General features: G+C 33.4%; 1 protein-coding gene across 1 annotated transcript in view; it reads right to left on the bottom strand.

The window, feature by feature from the left end:
- Positions 1-11,767, bottom strand: part of LOC117112982 (histone acetyltransferase p300-like) — a gene marked incomplete in the record, with an annotated part of 58,911 nt that overhangs the window by 45,374 nt on the left and 1,770 nt on the right. Inside the window, 5 exon segments of the mRNA XM_033256205.1 lie at positions 4,272-4,404; positions 7,644-7,749; positions 8,388-8,457; positions 9,852-9,965; positions 10,291-10,669. Coding sequence (XP_033112096.1) covers positions 4,272-4,404; positions 7,644-7,749; positions 8,388-8,457; positions 9,852-9,965; positions 10,291-10,669 — 802 coding nt within the window.

The following is an 11,767-nucleotide window of genomic DNA, read 5'->3' as shown; positions in this document are numbered from 1 at the left end:
TAATATTACAAAATTAAAGAAAGGTAGAAAAATAACATATGAAATTAGATGAGATCACATTTCACATCGCATTTCATACTCAGAAATACTTTACAGGTCAACTGTAAAGTAAATGCTTAAAATAACTAGCCTACAAAATATAAAATCTAAAGATGAAAAAGTCTTACAACAAAAAGATAATACCAAGGTAGACCTACTAAACTTAAGGAATACAGACTACGATGTAGAGTCCACTTGTGGTTAAAAAAAAAATAATTAACATTACACAATTTGATAAGCAACGATACATTTACAGTAAACTATTGTTGTGAATTTTTTAGTTGTGAGCGTAATTCTCACATGCATTCATGATGTATTTTTTACAGAAATTATCAAAAATAGAGGTAGATTCATCACAAATAAAAACTGAATCTCCTCCTAAAACATATTGAAGTTTAATATCATCGTTTGTTGTTGAAAAAAGTTGTCCATGTATCATAATCGTTACAGAGTAGAAGGTCATTTTCAAGATTTGTTTTTTTCTAACGATATTATAAGCGAGACAATTTAGTAAAAAATGCTTGACATCTTCAATTTCTCCACTTTCACATAGGGTGCAAATGCCTGAAAATGCCCGAATGTTTTACCTTCGTCGGCCAGGGCACCTAATATTTTACGCACCAATACATGAACCTGCAGCTAATTCTGTCAACATTCAAATTCTCACTTTGATTCAAACGAACTTGGTAATCTATCCAAGTCATTCTATATTTTAATTTTGAATAACTCATCTAGAATTCTGGAATCATACTCCATACTACAGGACTCATAGCCTATGCATTACAATGAAATGGCCTGTCACAAGTGCATTATTCAGCAACAGGTGCTTGTTGGATATATTATATGGATAGGTGAGATTTTCTCACCATATTCTTGAAAATGAACAAATAAATCGAAACGTTGAGTCTCAAAATGTCTCTGTATCTTTTTGAAGTTACTGTCTTTTTGTTTTATTTAAGACTAATTAGTGGATCATCTGGTTTTTAGGTGCTTGTTGTATTCCATGATTAAGGTAATTCCTCCATGAGTATCTTCGTACTTTAATCCGTGTTTTCATGCAATGTACAAGTGCGTGCCCTGAAGCAGTGGCGGAGCCAGCGGGGTGGTAGGGGGCTTAAGCCCCCCACTAGACAGGTCAAGTCGGGCAGTCAGACCATAAAAAAATATAAAAATAGGCCCACACCAAGCCAACACATGTCTGTCACAGTCTGAGAATGCCATTTTCAGCCATCTAGAGGTTGATATTTTTTTTTTTAATCTCATTTGGGAGGGGGAACCCCCCTCAACCCCTTCTCCCAGCTCGAACCTACGAGCTCAAGTCCCACCTGTCGGACAACTTAGCCCCCCTCCCCAGAAAATATATCCTAGAGCAGCCATTGCCCTGAAGCCATAATACTATACTGGGCATGCTAGTCACTGGTAGTCAAATATTCTGTCAAAGAATGGAATAATAATAATAATAATAAGAGAATGGCCAAGGAGATACCACAGTAACAGATCCTAATTTATAAAATTACTAGTGAGCATTAAATTCATCTAGTAGTGGTACACCTATTATCCAGGACACTCATAACATACACATTTTTCTTTGTTGTTATCGGTTCACACACACTTCAGAGATTGGTTCATGCACATAGAGACCTCCAAGGCTTATTATGGTTCAATTACAATATTGCTGGTTAACTGCATAGCCATGCTGTCATCATGAATTTTAAATGTCTCTTCATGCCATTATATATTGATGGAACATTGAATTTGTGTCGGAGTTCACATTTAGGAAAGTATTTAAAGCAAAAACGGGTCATAGATATGAAAAAGGAGGTATGTCTATGTGTGCTAAAATTGCTGTAAGCATGTTTGCCTCCATAAACTTTACAGCTATATCAACTGTAGTCTGTTGATTTTGAGTACCGGTACCTTAAACTTGTGCAATGTCATCTTCTTAAAAACTGGTGGGGTTTTTCTAAATTCTGTTCAAACTCACATCTGCTTCATGAATACCATCCAGAAGATCAGTGAAATAAAATAAAATCTCTCCACATGTGTCAGCTAACTTGCCAACTTGCAAACACATAGGCAACCCCTTACCAAAATGTAGGTCAACTCATGCCCAACAATGGCTAACTTGCACCCACGTACATGTATTCTATTTAGCAAGCCAGTCAGTACTCTCGACTTGTTTACAAATGGAGTCTTTTTTAAACATTAAAAAACTAATAAAAGTTTTTTTTTTTTACTTTACTTTAGTGTCGTGGACCGAATATTCTATCCTTTTAATTATTTCATAGTTTCTTGTATATATTTGTGGTGTGCTTGAGTTGTAATTTGCTTCAGAATTGTAAGTAGATTAATAAAGTGTTTTTAAATACTGTATACTATTAAAGCACTTATATTTAGGCCTATCTGATGTATCAAATTGAATACTATGCAGGGTAAGTACTGGTCAATGTTTTGCCGGTGCCAGTGTAGTTTCACTTGATTGTTTACTTATTGGCGTTTATATAGTGAAGTGTTTTCGCCAATATGTGTGTGCTTAAATTAAACTTGCAGTGCAACTGAATTGTTCACTGATTGACGTTTACTAAAGTTGTTTTGCAATACACCATGCAATTATATTATGCAATTTAAAATTGATGCTCATGGTCGTGCGATTCATACTTATATTCCTGTATATACATTTATATATATTTGCAGGGTTGTTTCCTTTGTTGTTTTCTTTGATGCTTTCATTGTTTGCTGTTTTCCTTTACAATTATGCGATTCCTTAATGAAGTTTGAAAAGAAGTCGTTGTGCTTCATCATTTTGTCAATACCAATTTGGGGTTCAAGATTCATGCTATGAGTGCTGGGATCTTGACTTGATCCAAATCAATCTCAGTGCAATCCCCGAACCATAACATTAGCTTAATATAATTTTCATTTATTTAGTTTATTTGGTGAATGGTTTGAATGGAATTTCATATAAATTAAAATAAATAAATTTGGTAAGTGGTAAACAAAATGAATCTTTTATCTCTCAAATGTTAATAGCAAAACAAAAATTAGTTTAAAGGGCAGCTCCAGGCATAAATTTTCTCTTCATTATATATATCAAAATAATATATTCATTTCATATTTGATAATTTTGAGTGTGGTTAACAGTGGCGGTGGCAGCATCAGTTTTTTTTCTCCCCGACAAATTGTGGTTTTTCTCCATTTGTTTTTGAGTGGGGAGGGGGAAAGGGAAAAAGGAAATTTTATGGGCCACCAAATGCTCAGGAGCACATGGTGAAATTGAGAGCACCTTCTTTTCTCAATGCGCACAACTTAATCACTGTGGCCAGACAATCATTTCCAAACTGAAGCTAATACATTTTTAATATATTTCAAGAAATACCAAACATAATAATATTTTCTACAAAAAAAAGAGTTTCAAATTTAATGAAACATTTATACCAGCTTTAAAAGTATGGTATATTTCAACTTGAATTTCCATAAACTGGATAAAACTCGATAATTCTAATTTCTACAAATGTTAATTGAGGAATGATTGAGGATTATAATAAACTAAGTCATTTTAGGGTTAACAAGGGTTAACTATTCAAAAAATTAATCTCAAATCAGAGTAATTTTCAGTTTCCATTTGAACTTCTTAGTATACACTGTGCAGTGGTACTGCACATGTGCAGTCACATGCAGTGAACCTCACTGATCAGCATACTTGCTGAGTAGGTTAAAATAGGCCTAGAATTTACAAACTTTTTGAGCTCAACATCAGAATGTAAGGTCAGAATATTTATTCAATAATTGAAATACATTCTATTTTTATACACATTTAATAAAATTCACAAAATAATTTAAAATATAATTTTTAAAATTTTCACAAACATGTTGCATTCTGTGGTGATTCCCCATTTAGGCCTAGGCCCTAGATCTGTATTGCATCCTCATTGGTGAGTTTAGGCCTTGAAATACCGACAGTTCTTGCTGTTTATTGTTCATTATAATCTTAAGTTGAAATTAATTTTTGGTGTAATCTAGTGATTTATAATGACCAAAATCTCATTTGTGAAACTTATTCGAGATTCATGACGATCAGATAGTATTCCACTGATCTTTTTTGAAACATAGAATTTTCGCAAATCTGGACCATTCGCGAAATTTTAATGCGCGCGAAATTTCCTGGTTTTACAGTAACTGTTAAGCACTATAATTATTATTGTGAACAGAAAAATTCAAGTAACTATACATACTTTTTGAAGAAACTGTAAGTGAAGAAAGCTTCTTCAACACATCTAGATTGGAATTAGGCATCTGAGATGGTGTAGGCGGTTCATTTTGAACTTTGCTGTAAATGTCTTCAGCCCAAAGATTAAAATAGTCTTCCTGTGTAATGTTAAAAATAATAATGTTAATAATAAATCAATGTGACAAATAACTGAGATTCACCCATACATGACATTACATAGTGTTACTATGTCATCATCATAGCCACATACAGCGTAACCTTGATTTTACGTACAGTACTGTACCAGTTGGCATACATGAATCAAAGATTAGTAAAATCAAGGTTGGGTTAAATTTGTGGTGACCTTTGACTTATTACATACAAAACACTCAATCAACATAGTTGGGAACTAACGATGTTACATAGGCCTTCAATAGACCTTTCCGGAGTATCAATCAAACTTAACAACTGACTAATCTTTACGGCGCTAGGAATACTCGTGCCTCTCACAAACACACATGTTTGTCCACAAACGCACGTGTTTGCTATGTTTTTACACGGTCGTCTTGTGGGACCTTAGCAAGGTCCCACAAGACGACCAAGGGGCGGGGCTTAGCGGAAGGTCCATTAGCCTGGGTTCCAATCATTAATTTTGGGCTACTCACTCTTTATTGTGTTTAGTGCACGCCGTACCTAATTTAATTGGCGTCATACTTGATTTCTTTTTTTCCAATCCGTCTCTAAATTAATTTTCTCATTGGTGGCGCCAGTAAGAATATTGCCAAAAGGGGCTTGTGGCAAGCCTAGCCTACAGTGTACAATTGACTGTCTGCAGGCATAGGTAGGTTTTTACTAAAAAAACATGAAACATATTGAAAGCACCTACAACGAATTACATACAACGTAGTATTGCAATTTGATCATTCATCTTTTCCGACAAGATAAAAGAGGGGTACAGTATACTATCGGAATAAACTCTCAAAAGATGACTTGGTACCTTTATTCCTTACGTTATTGCCCTTCTGGGCATACGCATTAGGCTTTTGCTCAGCTACCTGGTTCACCGCGAGACACACACACACATCGAACTGTTGAAAATACCAGGTCCATGAAAATACGAAATACAGTGTGGACAATTTAAATTTTTGTGACAACGATGCAGAAATCGATAATAGAAACATAAAATGTGTATGCAAACGGAAGTCAAAAGAAAGAGTCTTCCTAGCGATGACCCGGGCTTGAGCGGGTCATAGCAACCTACAGGAGCCTAGCTCAGAGAAACAGACAGATTCCATACCATCTGTTGAAAAAAGGGACCCTGTAAATTTTATTTTTTATTTTTTGCCTAATGGGCTAAAACATGGACCAGTAGTATTAATAATTTTGGTATTTTTTTTATTTATTCCAGTTTTCATACCTACTTTTGTGTATGTTTGTTTTTTATTTACCAGTTAATAATTGATGCCTGGAAATTATTTTCACAAACCTAGATTAATACTGCAGGTAGCCATATTTATTAAGTATATGTACTGTTTTTGTTTTGTGTCCTAATTTAAGGGCAGATAAATATAGGCCTAGGTGTAATCATCTGATGGGGTCGTAGCTTAATTTTATAGTTGAATCCAATACCAAAATATCATGCAGTAGTTATATTATTTGTATTTCATACCTTTTTTAATACAGTAAATCGTATATTTATTTCAAAAAAAAAAACAAAAACCAAAAGGCCTGCAAGTGTTTACATCAAAGAGGAAATTGGAGGAGCACTAAAAGATTTACAGAGTCACCATGGACTTAATAATAATATTGTAAATGTACATCCAGGTACTGTACAAAGAAAAAACAAAACAAAACAGTACCTTAAAATCTAAGGAAAAAAGCTTGCGAAAAAGAAAATTGCCTAAGTAAAAGTGTATGTGGAAACCTGCCTGATGGTGCTGGAATAGTAATCGCTTGTGTAAATAAATAATGTAAATAATAAAAATACAATATTATGTTCAAAATTTTGAGGTACTAATTGCTTCTTAAAATGATGAAATATTACATAATTATGCATTCAGAGATGGCAGTAATAGCACAATAAATGAGTTAAAAAATATTCATTGAGACTTTTTTCAAAGGCTAGTGTGACAAGATAATGACGTCAGTAAAATTTGTTGCTGCACTCACACGATATTTACCAATAGAGGGTGTCCTATAGGCAGAAAAGATGATTTAATTCAAAAGCGCTCGCGATAACAGGAGATGATCAGATAACACTTTGAAGTTCCCTTTTACCGCTTATCGCTGACTGGCTAAAGACCAATTAGTCACGCTACCTGGAAATCGTTGTATGTCCTTCTCATTAATAGGTCCATGTTGTAAGATTACCTATACGACAAAGGTATAACTTGGGAAAATCCCTTTATGGCTATTCTAAACAACGGAGCTGCTGTGTTGGAAATCGTTGTATGTCCATCTCATTAATAGGTCCATGTTGTAAGATTACCTATACGACAAAGGTATAACTTGGGAAAATCCCTTTATGACTATTCGAAACTACAGAGCTGCGGTGTTGTTTGGGCAGCTAAGAAAACTACAACCATGTGCACTGCACTGGGTGAGCCAAAAAATTAGAGTTCGTATGCATAATTATGCCTACCCAGCTTAGTAAACTTTGTGTAGAAAATTCACACAAAGCTAAGTAGGCAAGAAATTATTTTGAGCACTGACAATTATAACAGCATGTTAATTATTATTATTATTGAATGCAAATACTTTGAAATAATAAACAGACATAAACTAACAAATCTCTTTTTACATTATGGTGGCCCTGTAAATGGCCGTTTGTTTTGAGTATTTTTGGGCTTATTGATGACGTCATCGTTCGTACGAGGCGCGCATAAAACTGAGGGTTCATATAACTGAGGTACGTAAAAACAATGTTCTACTGTATGGGTGAATCAGTTCTTGTCAGAGATATCATGAGTTATAAAGGTATTTTTTTTTTCATTTTATATCTTTGCCTTGATAGTGCACACACCAGATATAAAACCTAAATTCAGAAATAAGAGAAAAATCCATAATTTCTGTAACCAAAGAACTTACAGAAGTAACAGAAGAATGAGATCTTTACATAGTTTGCATTAAAACTGATGGAATGTCTGCCCTCATGCGAGTGGAAGACTATTTGATGAGTGGACGAACTAAAGAAATTAAGGAAACAAACAACCCAGAGCATCCAACAATCAACTGCCCTTGATTATAAAGATATAACACCGCCATGTGGATGGAATTAAATTGGCCTCTATGGACCCCATCCTCCCACAATGCATTTCACCCAAAGTTCCAGTATATTGCGAACTGGTCTATTTTTTCCTATTGTCTTTGGTATAACACAATATGATTTAAGATTTACCTTGCTACCCATCTCAAAATCTTTCTCAACTTCCCTTGCATATTTTTCATGACTTTCCATAAGCGTATCAGTTGCAAGGCCGGCAGAGGGAAAAATTTCTTGAAAACTGTAAAGTAAAAATAGAGGGCCCGTAATTTAAATCAAACATAACCACAAATAAACACATCGCACCGCAGAGTGTCATGATATGAATATATTCTACGTATGACTGGTTAATTCAGTGTACAATATACATGTTTATTTACAAAGTGATGTTTTGTGAAATCTAAATGAATGTAATTTTTTTATTGGCCAATATATTCCATCATATTTTCAATTCAATTTCAAATAAATGTTAAACCGTTGACGATACGTGGTTGAGGAATAAAATAGCATGTTAAACTGATGGCGTCAAACAAGTGTTTACTGACAAAATGGTCGGCTTTTCCCCGGAAAAGATAAGGATCTCTACATTGACTCAAAAAAGCTATTTCCTCCAATTTACCACCTCCAAAACTAGAAATGTTGAAAGCCAAAGATACACATTTTTTTCAAAAATCCATAACGTTAACAATAGAATACCAACATTAAAAACAGTAATCTACTCACATCAATGCCACCAGGTTAAGATTCAACTTTTATCCCCAACTATGTATCGTTGTCAGGTGTTCATTTTGTGAGGCTACCTTAATGAAGAGAGTTTTTCCAATTTATTTAAGATGGTAAAACTTTTTTAAAAATAGATTATGTTAGAATAAAACTTACAACTTGTTATTGTTCAAAAGCGACGACTGCCTTTTTAGTGCAGATGCAAGATCTGAGACTGTCTGTACATCTGCAAATATCAAGCAAATTACATTATGGTAATATCACAATTTTGTATGAATTTCAATATGGTTAAAATATCATGAAAAAATTACCACTGTCCAGAAATAGCGTATAACTTGGTTCAGGATAATTTGAAGCTATGGTGTGTTTAGTTAAGCTACCCCATTACTTAAGCCCCTGTGAGTTATGAATAGGCCGACACTGTGCCTCAAATTGCCTATTAAAGGTGGTGATGTGTAAGGTGCTTTTTTAAATGTATTCTTAAGGTTATTGGTAATTTTTGGTTCTGTCTGTATGTAGCACCTTGAGCACTACTACAATGAATATGTGTGCTTTATAAATCTTATTATTATTTTATTACTAATTATTATTATTATTTGTAATCATTTTGCTTTCTATTCAAGGATGTAATATTGTATGGTTTCTCATGAAAGATGAAACATACAAACAAAGCCTAGTGGAGGCCAGGAATTTATACAGGTACAATCGTTTTATTATACTATTGCTATAGAATTCAAGGAAGTAAAATACAATGTGTAAAAAAAACAATCAACACTATTGAATTTAAGAATCATGCTTTAACATAAGTTATGATTTCTAGCAAAATATTTTATTTCAATTTTTATTCACTCAAAGTTATGTAACAGCCTAGGCCTATTAGTATTATTATGAATGATTCATAAATCATATTTACTTTAATGTAAATGTAAATAATTACCAAAATGCAATATAAATATACACTCATTAGGTTGACTAAAGTTCAAAACTCTTATTTTAGTACTTAATACAGTAACACATCTTCTTTTAATTCATAGTTTAGAACCATTCTGCCTAACAAATAGTTATACTGATGGACAATTATAATCAGAAAGGACAAAATGATATATATTATTATATTATTATTAAATATTGTAGTAGTACTTAATTAGTTTGTATATAATATTAAAATCATTGGTAAATAGAAATCAAAATGTGAAAAATCTGATACTGAATGTAGACAATGCTGTATTCCCCGGAGCTGTATTATGGTATTACTACTGTATATAACGTATTATTATTATCAACATCAAAAGACACCGAACAAAATCAACAATAGACCGAATTAGTCAACATGGATGACATCATCACAGCTTAGTATGATAGTGGGTGTAAAAAACAAATATTTGCCAGAGTCATATGCTTATGCACTGAGCGCAGTCGAAAGTGGTGTATAAAGGTGCTTTTTATAACAATGTACACATTTTGAATGATTTATATATTCATAAGATTAAGTTTGATTTGATCTACATTTCCATTCAGACTGGGTGTATAAAAGCTACACAAAGCATATTAAAAAATATATTCACAATGCTGCCCACCACACATGGTTGGGTAATGTCAAAGTTTAGAAATAAGACTCACCCTGCATTTGTATTTTGTCCGATGACATTTTTAATGGCAAACACAAGAGACAGTTTGTAATATCGCAATGCTTCCAATGTGACAATACATTTTGAGTTGAGTTACAGTCGGGTTCTATAAAAACAATAAAATTAAGAATTTCAACAAAAGTACACTACATTCTTACACAATAATTGAAAACAGGGGGCCTCCACGCTCCAAGTTAATGAGGCTTCAGAGTGGAAATATCCTTAGTTGTGACAAAATTTTACATTTTTTGCCAGGATGGAATTGAGTGATCTTGTATGCGAACTTAACCAGCTTAACACACACAGTGGTAAAGGTCCCTGGACACTACGGTTTTTTAATTAAAATAATAAATGTTATCAAGAACCAGGGACAAATGACAGGTACTGTAAACAATAACTATCAAAACAATAATAATATAAATTTCTCTTACTTGTACAATTTCTGGCAACCTGACAGTGTGCTATGTGGCTATAAACTCTTCTGATCTCCTTACACTGTGGAAAATAGCACCGCTGCACTTTGCACTTGCGAGCATGCAATTTGAGAAGAAGTTTATATTGTCTTGATTTTCCTAACGATTTTTCTTGCCAGTATTTTAGCAGTTCTTTGCGTTTCTTCTGATTTTTTCTGTAAAGTTTTACAGAGGAGTCATTCGCTTTCCTATGATTTTCACTCTGCTTGGAAGTAAATTTGTCCTTCTTTGTCTTTTGCCGGTTACGGTCATTCGCGAGGTACTTGGCACGGGCCTCAGGATTCCTCTTCAGCTTTTTTTTATATCTTTGCATTCTCTGCCGATTTGTTAACTTCATCTAATACATTTTTTAAATACAATTAAAATAACAATTAATTAATGCACTTCTAAATAATATTTTAACACAGTACGGGACAAACAATAGGCCTGACTTACAAAGTTACATCATCCAGAATTCACCACAAATCATAAATTAATTGTAGCGTGCTGATTTCTGCAAATTTGACCCTCCACAAATCATCTACAGTCACGGTAGTCCCGACTTATTTAGAGCCTAGAAATATACATGGCACAAATAACATTAGTGATATTTTGTAGATGATAAGTGCATTCATGGGCAATTTTTTTTTTTTTAATGGTTCCTTTTACATTAATTTGACTGTTAAAATTTAATTAAAGCATGTTTCAGAACCACTTATTCTGAAAGTATGACAAAAAATTGGTTTATTCCAGAATATTATGACTCTTGGTCACTGCAATAAAATACTAGCAGATTATGATGCTAACATGGTCAGGCGTGTTCACTTTTTTTAGACATACAGTACTGTATAATTTAGACATTTTCAGCAAAGTAGTAAGATAAACTATCATCCAAACCCCACATTTCACTGACATAAAGTAGAATTTTAACACCAAAAATATGAATTGGTAAATTACCAATGAAACATCCCTGAATTTTACTCTTCAATGCAAGTAAGGCTTTATTCGCTTGTTGAAAATTATTTTCTTTGGCCTTATTCTATTTACCATTTTAATTACAGGATAATTGTAACTTGTAACTCCAAAATACTATGACTTGGGATCATTTTTCAAATTGCTTAAGTTTGTTCCCTTTTTTAAAAAAAGGGAATGGTAATGTTTACATTTTAATCCCATATCTCACAATAACTAGATAATTATTTAAATAATTTAGTAAACCACATACAGTATCACCAAACAATGTAAGATCATCGTCATAAAGTAATGATTAATTACCAAGCCAGAAAAAGTCCCTTTTACCACAACCGTTTGGTGTCTTCCTAACTAGGCTTAGGCCTATATACCTAGGCCTACATCTCAAATTATGATTCCATAACCTTACTACAGTCAAACTGGCTGGTCGATAATTAAATTATTGACATCAACTCTACTCCCTCCCTTTCTTGAAAAGTGGTAC

This window comes from Anneissia japonica, unplaced genomic scaffold, assembly GCF_011630105.1.
Source record: "Anneissia japonica isolate Jap-2015-1 unplaced genomic scaffold, ASM1163010v1 scaffold3066_len296678_cov185, whole genome shotgun sequence".
Classification (NCBI taxonomy): domain Eukaryota; kingdom Metazoa; phylum Echinodermata; class Crinoidea; order Comatulida; family Comatulidae; genus Anneissia; species Anneissia japonica.
Note: the sequence above shows the minus strand (reverse complement) of the source record. Positions and strands in the feature narration are given on the sequence as shown.